Source organism: Lucilia sericata, unplaced genomic scaffold (assembly GCF_015586225.1).
Source record: "Lucilia sericata isolate MDLA Ls3-8-SP2 unplaced genomic scaffold, ASM1558622v1 Contig000850F_arrow, whole genome shotgun sequence".
NCBI classification, from domain to species: Eukaryota; Metazoa; Arthropoda; class Insecta; order Diptera; family Calliphoridae; genus Lucilia; species Lucilia sericata.
In genome coordinates, this window is record NW_023994842.1 from 133,494 (window position 1) to 151,018 (window position 17,525).

The 17,525-nt window shown below is 30.7% G+C and overlaps 4 protein-coding genes across 4 annotated transcripts; 2 read left to right on the forward strand and 2 right to left on the reverse strand.

Annotated features, from left to right (window-relative positions):
- Positions 1–16: 16 nt before the first annotated feature.
- On the reverse strand, positions 17–2,698 carry LOC119608573 (major facilitator superfamily domain-containing protein 10). Its single transcript, XM_037963037.1, has 6 exons — positions 2,021–2,698; positions 1,606–1,947; positions 1,323–1,396; positions 644–819; positions 417–584; positions 17–347 (listed from the first exon to the last, which is right to left on the reverse strand). The coding sequence occupies exons 1-6, from the start codon at positions 2,468–2,470 to the stop codon at positions 118–120; spliced, it is 1,440 nt and encodes a 479-aa protein (XP_037818965.1). The 5' UTR covers positions 2,471–2,698; the 3' UTR covers positions 17–117.
- Positions 2,699–3,020: 322 nt separating this feature from the next.
- Positions 3,021–6,639, forward strand: LOC119608557 (exocyst complex component 6). The gene is made up of 3 exons (XM_037963018.1): positions 3,021–3,212; positions 3,300–4,390; positions 5,281–6,639. The coding sequence occupies exons 1-3, from the start codon at positions 3,137–3,139 to the stop codon at positions 6,385–6,387; spliced, it is 2,274 nt and encodes a 757-aa protein (XP_037818946.1). The 5' UTR covers positions 3,021–3,136; the 3' UTR covers positions 6,388–6,639.
- Positions 6,640–6,855: 216 nt separating this feature from the next.
- LOC119608558 (TBC1 domain family member 22B) lies at positions 6,856–10,560 on the reverse strand. Its single transcript, XM_037963020.1, has 8 exons — positions 9,830–10,560; positions 9,490–9,760; positions 8,933–9,107; positions 8,697–8,858; positions 8,454–8,640; positions 8,210–8,392; positions 7,920–8,143; positions 6,856–7,739 (listed from the first exon to the last, which is right to left on the reverse strand). The coding sequence occupies exons 1-8, from the start codon at positions 10,281–10,283 to the stop codon at positions 7,605–7,607; spliced, it is 1,791 nt and encodes a 596-aa protein (XP_037818948.1). The 5' UTR covers positions 10,284–10,560; the 3' UTR covers positions 6,856–7,604.
- A 2,093-nt stretch (positions 10,561–12,653) lies between these two features.
- LOC119608559 lies at positions 12,654–17,091 on the forward strand. The gene is made up of 6 exons (XM_037963021.1): positions 12,654–12,981; positions 13,074–13,257; positions 13,980–15,285; positions 15,410–15,614; positions 15,676–15,848; positions 15,906–17,091. The coding sequence occupies exons 1-6, from the start codon at positions 12,858–12,860 to the stop codon at positions 16,947–16,949; spliced, it is 3,036 nt and encodes a 1,011-aa protein (XP_037818949.1). The 5' UTR covers positions 12,654–12,857; the 3' UTR covers positions 16,950–17,091.
- The last annotated feature ends 434 nt before the right edge of the window (positions 17,092–17,525 follow it).

Here is a 17,525-nt window from a genome sequence, read left to right on the forward strand (position 1 = left end):
TTATGTAAAACATAGAGTATATTTTCTTTTTAAATTCATTTAAGTACTAGTTAATACATTTTTAATTAATGTTGTATATAATACAGTATAGTTTAAAAAAATATTTAACAAAATAAATTATAATTTTACTTTTTGTAATACAAACGAGGGTATGAGTAATAAAAGGCCTCCCAGAATATAGGTCATTTGTGAGCCTATACACCAAAAGGCTATACAACCTACAACAGGGCCTATAGCACGAGCTAAAGCACCCAATGAACGGAAGATACCCAAAACTGAACCCTTTTGATCATCATTGCCATATTTTGAGACCAAAGTGGTTAAACAGGTGACTGTAAAGGCAGTAGCTAATGGAAAGAATGATAATTTCAGAATTTTGTTCAGAAAGTTCTCATATTTTTTAAGTTTTTACTTACATATGGCATATAATATCATGCCCATATAAAGTACAAAGGCAGAGTGCGCCAAACCCACTAATATAAAAGCGGGTACCAACAGGTACAAACTAAATACGGCATATTTTTGAACTTTTTGTTCGGGCAAACGTCTTACCACCGAACCCTGTAATACCGTCATGATAATACCTGTAAAAGTATAAATTTTGAAAATTTGTTGTTAAGGGAAACATTTTGGGGCTACTTACCGGTAGTTAGAAACATTTTAGCTTGATCCATAGAGTTATAGCCAAATTTATGATACATTAAGAATGTTACGGTAAATTCTAAACCCGAATACAGAAAGAGATAAACGAAATAAATCATTCCAATAGTTTGTAAAGATTTTATTTGTTTTTGTGAGACATTTTTAATGCTGGCAAATCTGAAAGAAAAAAGAGTATTAAATAATAGATTTTCATAATGCAGATTAATGTTTTATTAATAATAATTTTCCATTATTAAAAAACTCATTCATTATATTAATACAAACTAATTAAACAATATTGATAAACAACTCTTGTTAAAAATCATTAATGCATGACGGTTTTTTAACAAAAAATTTAATTGTAGCGCTAATGAAACCGGTATTTTAGCCCCATATTTGTTTTGTTTTGTTTTTTTATCTAAATAAAATATCAAAATTTAAATTTCAAGTCGCCACCACAAAATTCAGAATATTTCTCTACTTTACTGTTGTTTTAAGCAATTTTACTTTTTAGATAAGAAATACTCAAGTTATTGAATCATTTGTTGTTTATGGCGTATGTAAATCTTGTTAAAAAAACGTGCAGTCTAGCACAAGAATTTCATCGTTATTCACTGATAATTAATTAGAATTTTAAGTTTAACAAAAGTTGTGTAAAAGATAACAAAGATGAAACTTACCGAAATATGGAGGAAACATTGAGCAATTGCCAGGCATAGGAGAGGGAAGAAGAGATCTCTTTAACACGTTTTTCCTAAAAGAAAATTATTTAAATGTTGATTTTTTTAAGGAATTTACTAAATTTAAAAACTATCAAGAAATTGCTAAAAAAAAAGTTTTAGATATTCAAAAAATAAAAAATTCTAAATTTCGAAAAATTTTCTATGGAATTTAAAAAATTTAGAAACTTTAATTACAAAACTAAAATATTTTAAATATTTAAAACTATTTTCATTCACATACCTTTGGCAAAGTTTCCTTTAAACAAAACACCAAAACTAACAGATCACCCACAGCCAAACCAAAGGCCAGCAATGAAGGCAAAACAAACCAAGGACCGGTAGATTTATTCGAAAATATAGCAAACAAAGCACCAATCATGGGACCCACTATAAAACCCAAAGAAAAAGCAACACCCACCAAAGCCATGCCGCGGCCGCGAGTCTTTTCACTCGAAACATCCGTTATAATAGACATGCACAAGGAAATATTGCCCTTGCTCAGGCCACCAACAAAACGAGCTAAAACAAAAACAGCAAAATTACGAGAAAAGGCCCACAACAAATAAGAGCCAGCAATGCCAGTCTAAAAATTAAAGAAACAAACAAAAACAAATTTTAAAAAATTATCTAGTTTTATGAAAAAAAAACAAACTTACCGCACACACCACAATAACCGGTTTACGACCATAGTAATCTGATAAACCCCCCACCACAGGACTGGCTATGAACTGTAGAAAACTAAACATGGAGCCCAAGAAACCACCAAACAACACTGAATTATAACGTTCAGGTGCTCCTAACAGTTCTTGAAACCACCTTATTCGTTCCGTTAAAATGTTATATAAACCGGAACTATCATTAGACTTAAAGTATTCCAATAGCGAAGGTAATAAAGGCAATATAATGGTAAATGCCAACAAATCAAATAATAACGATATAAACACAACAAAAACCATGGGATTTGTTTTTTCCGTTTTATTTTGCACATGGGTGGGGTTAAGCCCAGCAGCAGTAGCTCCCTTGTCATCTCCTACAACATTATTATTATTTGCAGATGCAGCCACAGATGAATTCTGTTGTCTTCTCTGTGTCAAAGAAGAAGACATTTCCGCTTTGTTTTAGTGGAATTTGTAATTGATTAATTAAATGAAATTTGTTTTATTAGCGTGCGTGGGTACGTGCTTTTGATTGAATTAACGCTTAAAATCTGTTTAAACCATTTTTCTTTATCAATTGTATTTCTTTAAGAGCTTCTCTGAAGCTTGAGTAAGTAAAATAAAAACAATACAATTTACAAAGTGAAAGTTTGTGTGTGTTTTTGATTTTGTTTTGCCTTTGCTTTTGTTTGTGGTTTAGTGTTTTTGTTTATTTTAAACAAAAACAAACACACACATGAACTGTCAAGTGAGTGGCAAGAAGGTTGCCGGTAGTTGTAGAAAAGTAATAAATTTTAAATGAAAACAAACGATTTTAATTAAATAAGCAATTAATTAGACAAATATATTTATTTAATTAAAGTGGAAGTATTTCTAAAGTGTTTCTTAATTAAATTATTTAACATTTTTTGTCTAAAATTAAAAAAGATTCTAACGATTTTTTATAAAACGCCAATTTTAGTATAGTAAAGTATGGTAGTTTTTTATACAGCTGTTTGTATTAATCAGCTGTCATTCAGATTTTTTTGTTTGCAACAACACAATTTCAATTTTCCTCTAGAAAATTGATAAAATTTTGATTTTTTCCTACAAATTTATAAAAAACTAAATATAAAAATGTCGAAAATTACTGTGCAAGATATAGAAGCAGTGGATGATTATTGGGGACCTACATTTCGTTCAATTTTAGAAGGTATATATTAAAGAAAACTACAAATTATGAAGAACTTATAACACGCCCTTAATTTGTTTACTATTTTTAAATATTTTTAATAAAAAGGTGATAACAAAGAGTCCATTTCTGAACAATTGGAACAACGTATACGCAGTCATGATAAAGATATCGAAAGAATTTGTAATCTTTCCTATCAGGGTTTCATCGAATCCATACAAGAACTTTTGCAGGTGAGAACTCAGGCACATCAGTTGGCTACAGAAGTGCAAAGTTTAGATAAATCCTTGCAACAAATAAGTGCCTCACTCATACAACAAGGTAATGATTTGGTAAAAGCCAGACAAATAGAATCCAATTTAGCCTCGGCTATAGATGCTCTACAAGAATGTTTGCCTGCCCTGGAATGTTATATTAAATTCTGCCAACAGGCTTCCAATAAACAATACTATCAATCTTTGCGCACCTTGGAAAATTTGGAATTACAGCACTTGCCTAAGTTGCAAAGTTACAAATTTGTTACACAAATGCGTCATGCCATACCAGTGATTAAGGAGAATATAAGACGTTCCGCTGAGGCAGATTTTCGTGAATTCTTAGAAAATATAAGAAGATTCTCCCCCAAAATCGGCAAGGAGGCCATAGAACATACTAAGAAATTACAAAAACGCGACATTAACACCATCATTGAGGATCATAAGAAATCTTTGAAAAATAAAGAAAATGCCATTGATGAAGATAATCTGTCGGCTCAAGATTTAATTGATTTTTCTCCCATCTACCGATGTCTACACATATATACGGTATTAGGTCAACGGGAGTACTTTGAAAAAGATTATCGCCAACAGCGTAGAGATCAATCGAAATTGGTTTTACAACCTCCTCCCGGTATGCATGATAATTTGGATGCTTATAAGTTGTATATTTGTGCTATTGTGGGTTTCTTTGTGGTGGAGGATCATGTTAAGAATACTGCAGGTGATGTCGTCACTGCCGCCTATTTAGAGGAATTGTGGTCTTCTTCGTTAACCAAGTTCGTCAATGAGATTAGCATGAGTTCTTCATCCTGCACGGATCCTAATATATTGTTAAGGATTAAGAATTTGATAATGTTGTCCATTAATACTTTTAAGTGCTATGGTTATACGGTGAATATATTGTGGGAGTTGCTGCATAATATGAGGGATCATTATAATGAGGTAAGGTGAAAACTATGTGAGTTAAACATTTAAAAAATAGAAATTCACTTAAAAAACGAAATTTTACTAAAAACCCTAAATTTCATTAGAAATTCTATAATTTCACTAAAAAATCAAATTTGAAATTTCACTAGAAATTCGTAAGTTATTTTGAAATTTCACTAGATATGTATTCGAAATTCATTAGAAACCCAAAATTTGACTAGAAATTTGAAAATTCAGTAGTAATTCAAAGTTGCATTTAAAATTTCACTAGAAATTTTCATTTAAAATTCGAAATTTGGTTGGAAATTCGACTTTTCTCTAAAAATGCAATAGTTCAATGTAAATTTGAATCTTCACTAGAAATTCAAAATTTTATTAAAAATTTGAAATTTTCAATAGAATTTCAACATTTTTCTATTAATTTGTAATTTTATTGGAAAAAATTAGAAATTCAAAATTTTACTAGAAATTTAAAAGTTCACTAGAAATTCGAAATTTTACTAGAATTTCAAAATTTCACTAGAATTTCAAAATTTCACTAAAAATTGGACAATTCACCAGATATTCGAAAATTAACGAAAATTAACGAATCGAAATTTCACTAGAAATTCGAAATTTCACTAGAAATTCAAAATTTCACTTAAAATTCGAAATTTCACTAAAAATTCTAAATTTCACAAAAAATTCGACAATTCACCAGAAATTCGAAATATGAATCGATATTTCACAAAAAATTCCGCAATTCACCAAAAATTCGAATTATGAATCGAAATTTCGCTAAAAATTCCACAATTCTCCAGAAATTCGAATTATGAAATTTCACTAAACATTTTAAATTTCACCAAAAAATTTAATTTTTTTAGAAATTAAAAATTTCATTATTTAAAAATAAAACAATTATCTAGGTTTTACTTCAACGCTGGGTTCACGTCTTTCGGGATATACTCGACAAGGAACAATTTCTACCCATGATTGTGGAAAATCAAGAAGAATACGAATCCATAATCGAACGTTTTCCCTTTCACTCGGAACAATTGGAAAACGCCCCATTTCCCAAGAAATTTCCCTTCTCACGCATGGTACCCGAAGTTTATCATCAGGCCAAGGAGTTTATGTATGCCTGCATGAAATTTGCCGAAGATTTAACCCTCTCACCCAATGAAGTGGCTGCCATGGTACGCAAGGCTGCCAATCTTTTGCTAACTAGAAGTTTTAGTGGCTGTCTTTCGGTGGTCTTTCGTAATCCTAGTGTAGCTCTGCCGCAATTAATACAAATTATTATAGACACACAATATCTGGAAAAAGCCAGTCCATTTTTAGATGAATTTGTCTGTCATATGACTAATACTGTGAGCAGTGTAGCCCAAACTCCTTCGGCCATGTTTCATGTGGCCCGTCAGGATGCAGAAAGACAAGTGGGCATACGTATTTGCTCGAAAATTGATGAATTCTTTGAACTCTCCGAATACGAATGGTTACTGGTGGAACCACCCGGCAAAGCCTCTGCCTATATCACCGATATGATTTCCTATTTATCCAGTACATTTGAAAGTTTCTCCACCAAATTGCCCTCTATAGCTCAGACAGCCTGTCACCGAACTTGTGAACATATGGCGGAGAGAATCTGGTCTTTATTATTCGACGATGAGGTGAAACAAATCTCCACGGGTGCTTTACAACAAATCAATTTGGATCTGCTGCAATGTGAATTCTTTGCCGCCAAAGATCCAGTTCCCGGCTTAAAGGAAGGAGATCTTTCTAAATACTATTTAAAATGTCGCCAGCTGTTGGATTTGCTTACCATGGAAGAATGGGCCACCTATTTGCATGACTATGGCACCAAGGAAGATCGTTATCATTTGGTACATCCTCAATATATCATTATTATTTTGGAAAAGATTAGAGAAGCCGATAAGAAAACCATGTTTTCGGGTTTGCGCAAAAATGACAAAAAGAAATTATTGGAAACGGTTTTAAAACAATTGAAACATTTAGCCGAAAGACAAAATTAACTTTAAATTTTAGAAGAAAGAAAAAAACATTCCTTTGAAAGGATTTTTTATGAACATGAAAATTTTTCTAAATACTTTTTTTTTTAACAATTGGTATTATTTTTTGTTTTATTTTTAAAAGAAAATTTTATTATTTATTATGTGCTACCACTAATTTTTACTGTTATTTTAAGTTCGATTAAGGCAGAATATAAACTTGGCTTTATATTTATATGCGAATGAATGAATAAATAAAGGAAATTAAAAAACAAACTAATTCGTAGTTATTTATTCAACATTCAAATTTTAAAATATCGCTGAATATTTGAAATTTCACTTTACCAGAAATTCAAAACTTTATTAGAAATTCAAAATAAAAAATGAAAAGCTTTTCTCATAATAAGAATCATTTATATATTTTTTATTATTTATAATTTTTAATAATATAAAGATTATATACAAAGTGTAAGAGATTAATGTGAGTGTGTGTGTATGATTTTTTTCGTTTTATTAAATATTTTTTGTATTTTTTTTTAATAATTAAAGTAGTATTTTATTAAATATTGAATATTACAAACAGTAAACTATTTAATAATTGCGTATGCCTTTGACATTTACTCTATATGTATGTATATTTATTTAATTTATAATTAATTTTTATATACCATTACTAACTGTTTGTTTAATATTTTATTTTCTATTTGGATTTCTTTCATTTAATATTTAATAAAAATTACAATTCTTGTTAATGGCTACAATCGAAAGACAGAGAAAATTTGTTTTTAACTTTGTGTTACATTTTTTGTCTATTTTAAAGTTTTAGTTTTCTTTGACACACTACTACAAATACATATTATCTAATGCTTTAAGCTTTACTTACTATAAAAAAACGGGGGATTGTGTTGTTAAATATATAATTAATTTGTTTTGTTTAGTTATAAATTTATTTTTTGTTTATTTAATAATAGTAATAATATGCAAAAGTTATAGGTTTTCTAAAGATAAGAAAGAAAGAAAGAAGAACAAATTTGAAATGAATTGGAAATGTACCAAAGAACAAAATAATAAAATATAAATATTTACTAAAAGGTTTTGGTATTTTACGCGAAAAAATGTTAACAAAAACAATAATTATTTAAAAAAATAAATTTTTTGTATATTGGATTGTGTTTGGATGTGTGTGTGTTTTAAAAAAAGGGAATTTTTATCTAAGACACATAAAGATAATGATGACGATGTCAACTTTTTGCCTCTAAATGCTTGGGAGCATCGGCATACGTAAATTTTAGGCGAAAGGCTTCAGCAACTAAGACATTTATTTGACGATCAGACCAATTGTGTGTAGGCAGATTTTGTAGCAATAATAAAAGTCCCTAAAAATTAAGAGTAAAGATATAGTTTTACTGATAACAAAACAGTTATTTAACAAAAAAAAAAACATAATAAATGAAACTGATTTATTTACAAAAATAACAGCAAATTATGTTGTTTGGCACTAATGCACGTTTTTTTCTTTTTATTTCATTCTACTGGCTTTATATTAATATACTCACCTGAAAATCATTTTGTTGCATTAACTCCTCCTTCCAATGTAATAGGAATGCAGCACAAACATATAAATGAAATAAAGCAAAACCATCAGATTCAGCTAAATAGGTATCCCATAAACGTATGGTACAATGCAGAGGCAATTCACGAGTTAATAAATTATTCATCCAGCGAAAAGAGAATTGTAAATAGTCAACACCATGAGATTGTAAATGACGATGCAATGTTCCTACAAAAAAAATAAAAGAGACCAAATTCGAATTTTGTTAATTTAACGGAAAAGCACCGTATTTACCATCTATTCTTTGTATTAAATCCTTTAATTGATTGACCTTCTCCTGTATACCCAGTTGAGCAAATATATAATTATCCTGTATACAATCTAAGAATTTTGATAAACACCAAAATGAATCAGCTTCAATGGCATCACGAATTTCAACCGATAACGAGTTCATATCAAATTTTTCAATATCAGTTCCTAAAATATAATTGAAAAATATGATTCAATACAATTTGCATAATAATAGATTGATCTTTACCTGGCGGCAATTGTTCTTGTAAGAATACAATAAAAAATGGCGTTACTAAATCATTAATGCCTTGTACATAGCCCGAGGCTGGATGACGTATAGACCAAATGAATAAGACACGTTCAAACATTTCCTGAACAAGTTTTTGTTGGAAGAGCGATATTTGAGGATTCATACGTGGCACATCGATATGTATCTAAAATGACATAAACTATTTATAAAAGAGAAATTATACAATTATTGTGAGCTTACTTGTCTATAGGTATCCTGTTGTGATTCATCTTGACTATCCACTTTAAAGTAATTTTGTCTTAAATCCTGATAACCTTGACGTTTACTTTCCAATACCGCATTGCGTCTTTCTCCCGAGGGTGGTAAATATTTCGATAGCAAACGCCAACTTATACCGCGCATCTAGTAGATATTTGGAAGAAATTTAAAATGTTATTCTGTGTGTGAATGTATTGTTTAATCAATATTGTGAAAACCTTTCTGGGTATTCCCGACCAACTTAGTTTTTTCAATGCCACCAAATCCAATAGCGGAGAATCCAGTAGTAATTCAAATTTTTCAATTTTAGTTTCATATTCGGAATCTTGGGTGTTGGTAAATTTTTGCAGTTGGGGTCGTCCGGGTAGCGCTTGAATGTGACGTATACGAGGTCTGGAAGAACAAAAGTTATAAGAGTAAATCGGATAGAAATGTTAAAATTTTGTGAATTTTATGCAAATTTTTAACAGTTTTATAAAAATTCAAATTTTTAAAATTTTATATAAAAATTTAAAATTTTCAGTTTTAAAATAAAATTTTAAAATTTTTTGTAAATTTTATTTAAAATGCAAATTTTTTTATAAAAACTTTATTACTTAGTTTAACTTTTTTAGCGGAAACAAGTTATATCATGGAAATTGTAAAATTTATGTAATCTATTAAGGTAATGTTAAGAAAAACTTTTACATCATAAAAACAATTGGATAAGCAACCCCACATGCGAGAATTTCCGCGTAAAACAATAACAAATTATTGTGGTCTAATAAAAGCTTACCTCTGTTCCTGTGTTTCCACTTTACAATCCTTTTTATTAGGATTTTCATTATGTTGTTGCTGTTGTAGTTGTTGTTGTTTAGTAGCTGCACATTTGCCATCATAAGATTGTTGCTGTAGTTGTTGTTGATTAAGTGGCATTGGGTTGTTATTGCTCATAATATGGCCAGCATTATGACCCACAGCTCCTGCGTTCGAGGCTGTAGAAGTTTTATGTATTTCTATAACATTTTGAGCCAAAGTTTGTGAGACTTGACGGGAAATTCTAGGATCTTAACAAAAAAAATAAACAAAAACTTGACAAAAAAACTATAAAATCCTACAAAAAAAAACTTCATTACCATTTTTATTTATAGTACCATCAAGACTCCTATGCAAAGTTTGCTGATGCTGCTGCTGCTGTTGTTGCATAGCCGCACTTGATATTATGCAAAATTCATCATCTCCCGTATCCCAAGCATCACTAACCGAATTTTGATAATCACGAAAAGTAGCCATCATACCGCCTCCACCACTGCCGGTTTCTGTGGCACTTACAGGATTGACTTTTTTGGGACTAGGTCTGCCTGGTACTATACGATTACTATTTTTCCAAAATGAATTTGTTGCGGCTGCTGTTGTTGTTGTCGGTACTAATAATATGGGTTGGTTAGATGGCAATTGGCTTTGTGCTGCGCTGGCCGCCGCTGCTGTTGTTGCTGATGAGGATGACGATGATAATAATGTTGTAGTTGTTAGGTTATTTGCTGCTGCTTTTGTTGATGTGTTGTTAACCCTGTCTACATTATTGTCCATAATAGTCTGCTTCCACCTTTCCCAAGGAAAAAAATGCAATTTCTTTATTTTCTTATTCAAATTATTTTTTAAACACTTCTATGCTATGGTTTGTTGTTGTATCTTTAAGAATTTCGAGTCTTTAAGTTTTAGTTTAGTATATGTTTTATTAATTAATGTTGTAAAATTCGTAGCTTTTTTCTGATTATAAAAAGAAATTAAAAAAGTTTTTTTTCCAATTTTTTTAGGAAAATAGCAACAGCAAAACACAGCAATAAATCACTACTGTGAATTGTGCATGATAATGACATTTTACAGAGTTGCCGAAATATTTTTGAAAATGTTTTGTTTGCGTTGACGGTTTGCATCGGAGCAGAGAAAGTAGTCAAATAGAAATAAAAGTGGCAATTTTTTGTGGGGCTAAGTAAGTAACTAAGTAAGTAAGTAAGTAAGTAAGTAAGTAAGTAAGTAAGTAAGTAAGTAAGTAAGTAAGTAAGTAAGTAAGTAAGTAAGTAAGTAAGTAAGTAAGTAAGTAAGTAAGTAAGTAAGTAAGTAAGTAAGTAAGTAAGTAAGTAAGAGTAAGTAAGTAAGTAAGTAAGTAAGTAAGTAAGTAAGTAAGTAAGTAAGTAAGTAAGTAAGTAAGTAAGTAAGTAAGTAAGTAAGTAAGTAAGTAAGTAAGTAAGTAAGTAAGTAAGTAAGTAAGTAAGTAAGTAAGTAAGTAAGTAAGTAAGTAAGTAAGTAAGTAAGTAAGTAAGTAAGTAAGTAAGTAGTAAGTAAGTAAGTAAGTAAGTAAGTAAGTAAGTAAGTAAGTAGTAAGTAAGTAAGTAAGTAAGTAAGTAAGTAAGTAAGTAAGTAAGTAAGTAAGTAAGTAAGTAAGTAAGTTAGTAAGTAAGTAAGTAAGTAAGTAAGTAAGTAAGTAAGTAAGTAAGTAAGTAAGTAAGTAAGTAAGTACGTAAGTAAGTAAGTAAGTAAGTAAGTAAGTAAGTAAGTAAGTAAGTAAGTAAGTAAGTAAGTAAGTAAGTAAGTAAGTACGTAAGTAAGTAAGTAAGTAAGTAAGGTAAGTAAGTAAGTAAGTAAGTACGTAAGTCAGTAAGTAAGTACGTAAGTAAGTATAGAAGTAAGTAAGTACGTAAGTAAGTAAGTAAGTACGTAAGTAAGTAAGTAAGTAAGTAAGTACGTAAGTAAGTAAGTGTAAGTAAGTAAGTAAAGTAAGTAAGAGTAGTAAGTAAGTAAGTAAGTAAGTAAGTAAGTAAGTAAGTAAGTAAGTAAGTAAGTAAGTAAGTAAGTAAGTAAGTAAGTAAGTAAGTAAGTAAGTAAGTAAGTAAGTAAGTAAGTAAGTAAGTAAGTAAGTAAGATGACACAGCACTGCTTGTATTTATATTAATTTAGTTTCGATTTTTAAAATGTGACTTATTGGTACTTTACCGTACTTCGACTTGTACCTTTTTGACTTAGAACTTAGAAACATGTAATTAAGCACTTGAGGATCTATAAAAGTGGACTTTTTGGTACTTTTTCGTTTTTCAAAAGGAACTTTTTGAATTTTCTATCATATTAAACCTAGAAACATGAAAGCGTGTAGAGCCCCGATTAAGTGAGAACCTGTAAAAGGGGACTTTTTGGTTCTTCAAAAGGTACATTTTAAGTTTTTGTATAATAATGAACCTAGAAACGTGAAATTAAGCATGTAGAGCCCGGATTAAGTGAGGTCCTATAAAAGAGGACTTTTTGGTACTTTTTCGTTCTTCGAAAGGTACTTTTTGAGTTTTCTATTAAATTGAACATAGAAACATGAAATTATGCACGTAGAGCCCGGAGTAAATGAGAATCTATAAAATTGCAGTTTTTGGTACTTCTTCGTTCTTTGACTGGTACTTTTTGAGCTTGCTACAAAATTTGAACCTCGAAACATGAAATTAAGCACTTAGAGCTTGGAGTAAATGAGAATCTATAAAAGGGGAACTTTATCGTACTTCGACTGGTACTTTTTGAGTTTTCCATAAAATTAAACCTAGAAACAAAAAAATAAATATGTAGAGCCCGGAGTAAATTATAATCTATAAAAAAGGACTTTTTAGTACTTTTTCGTTCTTTGACTGGTACTTTTTGAATTTTTTATAATATTGAACCTAGAAACATCCTCGTAAAACTTGGAGAAAGGATTTGTTTTTAATTTTTAAGAATTTTTTATTCATCCCTGCATAATTTCTCACACAGCTTTTGAGCTTGCTCTGTTTTGTTGTTATAAATAATATATTTGCTTCCAAAATCCCACTTTCTGATCTCTCGGATTCCGTAAACGTAGTTGAAAACTTAGCCGGCTTACAGTCGATTTTAAGCCGCCGCCGACATATTTAGTGTCAGTCGTCGCCGCCGTTAATATTTGTCGGCGCAGGGCTCTGGTTAGAGGTTCTTAAGATTTTTCAATTTTATTTGTTGTTTTCACAAGCGGTCATATTTTGTAAGATCAAAAGAAGAAAATCTGTAATTTTTTTTAAATTATTTCATCATTTCTACACTGAACTTGGAAAAAATACAAAAAATTCATGTTAAATATTCGTCTAAAGTTTGATATTCCACGAAAATTGTTAAAAAATGGAACAACAACAACAAATAATCGAACGTTTACAACGCATATTTGAAACTTTTCTCCAGAAAGATTTCGCCACCACCAGCAATGTTTACTTTGAAAAGCTTATAACACATTTATCGGATAAAGGTAAATGATACTATTTGTTTTCCTAGAGGAAAGGAGACTAATAAAACTTTTTCTTTAACCCTACCACCCCGCATACCTTTTCTTTTGTGTAGAAAATCTTTATGTTTTACAAGCCCCCTTTGCCATGGATTGGGTGGACAAGTGTATCACGCTATTGAATGAGGATTTTTCCAAGGTGAATCCAAAAGTCACATCATTTATGTTGAATTTTTGTAGTCTTTTAATGCAAAACGAATGGATTTTGATAACATTGAAAGAAAGGAATATTATGGATCGGTAAGTAGTATGGAGTAGGTAGGTTTATGGGGGAAGGGGAGACGATAGGTGGTAGGAAGGGAGTAGAGGGGTTATTACCTGCTGATAGATGAGATTCTATTGAGATTATTTAAAATCAAAGAACACTAGTGAAAGAATAATAATTCTGTTCAAAGTTTGCCTGCGTGTGCGATCATCGTTTATGAGTGTGTTTGTTGTTTTTTCAATTTGTAGTAAATTATTTAATAAATTTTTTGTCATCTATCTGTAGAGCAGAGATAGTGTTTTTGTTTAGGTTTCCAAATGGGTATTTTAATGTGTATTTTATAGAGATGTCTGTAGTTAGTAGTTTATAGGAATTTTATCATAATTTCAAGTATTTTGAATATATTTTAATGTTCTTTTCCGTGTAAAGGGATTATAATAAAATTTAGTTTAGTTTTATGTCAAATCTTTGCGTATTATGTGTAAATTATTTTTTGGAAACAAACGCTAAGTGTAAGTCAATCACATAATTATCCTACAGTACGACTTCTGTACTTTTCAAAAATTTTAAATTAAATAAAAAAATTTGATTTTTTCGCAAATTTAAATTTACTTCAAAATTTTTGTGTATTTTTCAAAAAATTTTGATTTTTTGTAATTTTTTTAAATATTTTATTTTATAATGTTGAAAATTTTTAAATATTTACAATTTTTTCAATAAACTCTAATTTTCTATTTTACATTAAAACTCATTCCAGCGCACTTGTCATTATCGAAGGCAATCGGCATCGTTTCAGTCCCTCCATAAAACTCGGCTTTATTCGTCTTTTAGCCGCCGTTTCACGCTACAGTTTGGGTCTAGCCTATATACGCCTTAAACAATGCTGGCATTTCCTTATCGAGCTATGCAATCGCGATCACACTATGTATGTGGTAAGAGAGGCACGTCAGCTACTCTACGAGCTCTTATATAAATTTTCCGTCAAAGCTAAGGATGAAAAAGTCGTTTTGGAAATGTTGAGTGAAATTATAGAACCCATTAAGGAAAATGTCTATAAAGAAGGCAGTGATAAGATAATGATAAATGTTGATGACACAGAATTGCAGCACAGATTATCCTCCAGTTTGGACTTATTATCCTATATATTCGAACAAACCTTGGAATCGGAGGAGAAAACAAATATAACCCATTTGTGTAGAAATTATCACAATTTGGAATTAACCATATGGAAACTGATAGAAATGACTCAGAATCGTTTCTTTTTGTATAAAATCTTACACACTTTGGCCAGTTTTAACTATGCTGTTTTAGTGCAGGACCAATGGGATAAGGGCCAAATAGCTCCTGAAAAATTTACCCGTTTTGGTTTGAATTTCTTTAATAGCATGAAATTTTGTGTACAACGTTCGGAAATTTTAAATCTTATCAAATTGGCTGAATTGAATCATATGCTATGGAAGAAATTGGGCAAAAGGGCACCTCCCGAGATATGGATTGAAACGGAATTGGTTAAATTTGAAAATCAATTGATTACTTTTCATTTATTGCCCGTTTTGGTCATATTACGCAGTCGTGAGCGAGAGGAAGAACTATTTGATAATTATTTAATGAAAATTTTCGAAGTCTCTTGTGAACACACTTTACGTATTTGTTATTCATTTCGTGATATTATTTTACCCTCCGAGGGTACTTCCCTGGCGGCCATAGCCGATTTAGCATATAAGTCTATACACGGTATTTTGTCTATGCAGAATATTTTGGAACGTGAACCGGCTGTAATGGTTTTTCAGGCTATTATTTATGCTTTGAAAGAGTTTATTGCCAATACCAATACCTATGAGAAGAACAATTGCCCCATGGAGGGCAGGGTAGTGCCTAGTTGGTGTAAAATTTGGATGGGTGCTGAATTTATAGTGGTCATACCGAATGTTTTATATGCTTGCCTAATAGGTCTACAAAGTCTCATCAAACGTTATCGTATTTCATGGAAAGAAAGTATAGAATCCACCTGTGTAGTGAATACAGTAGCAGTTATTTTAGAGAATCCCAATTTAACAGAAGGAGTAAGTATTTCCGATAAAATTTTTTTCCATCATGATCATCATACACAATTTAAAAAAAAAAAACCAAGAAAAGAAAATATTAAAATTACTTCCTTAATTCCTATTTTCATCCCTTTGTTATTAGTTGGCGGTACAAGCTTTAAAATTGGTGCAATTGTCCATAGAACATTTTCTTTCCCCTAATATGGCTTTATTGGTGGATAATTTACAAGGTTCGGGTTTGGTTTGTTTGGGTCCCATTATAGTAAAACGTTTTCATGACATTGCCTGGGAAGTAAGAGACAGTACTTTGGAATTGACCACTTCCATAGCAAATATTTCTAGAGTTAGTAAGTAATTTGTAGTTATACACATATTTGGATTCATAATTAATTTCTTTCTCTTTCGAAGAATTCCCCGCTTTTCAACAATTTCTACATGATTATAAAATGTGTCCTATTGTCTTGCAAATGGCCAAAAATGATCAAGAACCTTACGTAAGAGCCTCCGCCCTAAAGTGTCTATCCAAAATGGTTTTAATTAATATTATATGGGACAATGATTTAAATAATCAAGATTTAATCGTAAGTTTTTTGCTAAATATCGTAAAAACATAACAATTAATTTAATTTCCTTTACAGGATCATTTATTCTTTGTCCTTTTCAATGAGAGTGAGGGCATAGTGCGCAAGGAGGCCATGAAGACGTTGGCCACCATTTATGAACATCGCAGAATCCCCCCAAGCTATATGGACACATTATACTCCACCTTGGCCCATTGTGTGGTATCCGATTTACATTGGGAGGTTAAATTGGAAGCTTTGCATTTTTGGGAATTGGAATTTAAAAAACAATTTACCAATCAAGGCATGATTGACGGCACCTTTCCCACCGTAACTTTTTCCAAAGAATATAAAAAAATCGTAACACTCACGGAAAAAGAAATCAATTTAAGAATTTTAAAAGTTTTTAAAGAATTATCATTACGTGGCTGTTTGGGTGTTATACTAAAATGTTTGCAGGAGGAATGTGATTTAGAGGTGATAAAGACGGCTGTTTGTATGGTTCATTGTTTGTTGGAAAAGTTGAAAAAATATAATTTTGAATCTTTAGTAGAGAGTATAGATAAGAATTCTTCACCTAGTAATAGTAGTAATAGCCATAGTGCTCCCACCACACCTCTAACTACACCCAATTCTCCTTTATTCGATCAAAGTTTGGACTTGAAAGATATTTTAAATGAAAAACCTATGGATTCTATCAATGCTAACGTTGCTAATCCTGCCCCAGCACCTCTAACCTTAGCACAACATGCTCAATCCGATGAAGTTATCGAATCTATATTATCTTCTCAAGATATTAATTTATTGGTGGCTTCATACGAATCACAAATGCAATTAAATAATGGCAATTCCCCCACACCATCCACCACCACCATACCCTCCAACAATAGCCTAACACCTAGTGAACAACTAAATCCTAATATTGATCCAGAACTATATAAAGCCTATACTGCAGTAGGCGTTAAAGAATTTATGCAGACAATTAAAAGTTTAGATTTGGAACAGTTGCTGAAAAATCACAATGATTGGTTTTTAGGTTCGGAAAGTTTTATCTCGCTTTTGGATGACATTATCTTTGCGATGAAACAAGAAGATGAATCTTTGTTTGCTGATTGTTATTAGGAATACAAAATATTTATACACCTTACACACTTATAATTTGTTTTTGTTTCTTATTTTTTTAAATACAAGTTTTGTTTTCTAATATTGTAATATAATTTATATAAGTATAAATAAAAATGAAAAATATTTGTGAATTCATTATTTAAAATTAAAACTTCTATTTTATCATCCAAATATCTTAGAAGTGATTTTCAGCTCTACGCTTTCACTTCCTATGGGAAGATTATCCGTAAATCAAAACTTGGTTTCGCATCGGTATAATAAATTCTCCAATTGGTAATTCTAATCCCGTTCTATAAGTCTGCTATTTTATTAGTATCATACCGACGAATCAAAAATAGAAAAATAGAAATACCAGCATGATGTCAGAAAGAATTCCCTTACATTCTGTATAGTGATTGGAGTTTTCCCAATTGCCACTTATAACGTTGGTCTTCCTGACTTCAAAGTCCTTACAACTGGACATCTAATTAATTGTCCCAGTAATAATTGCATCCAATAGACTTATGATATAAATAGATCAATCACTATCTCACATTACCACATATCAACAAAAAAATTTCAGATTAGCACATT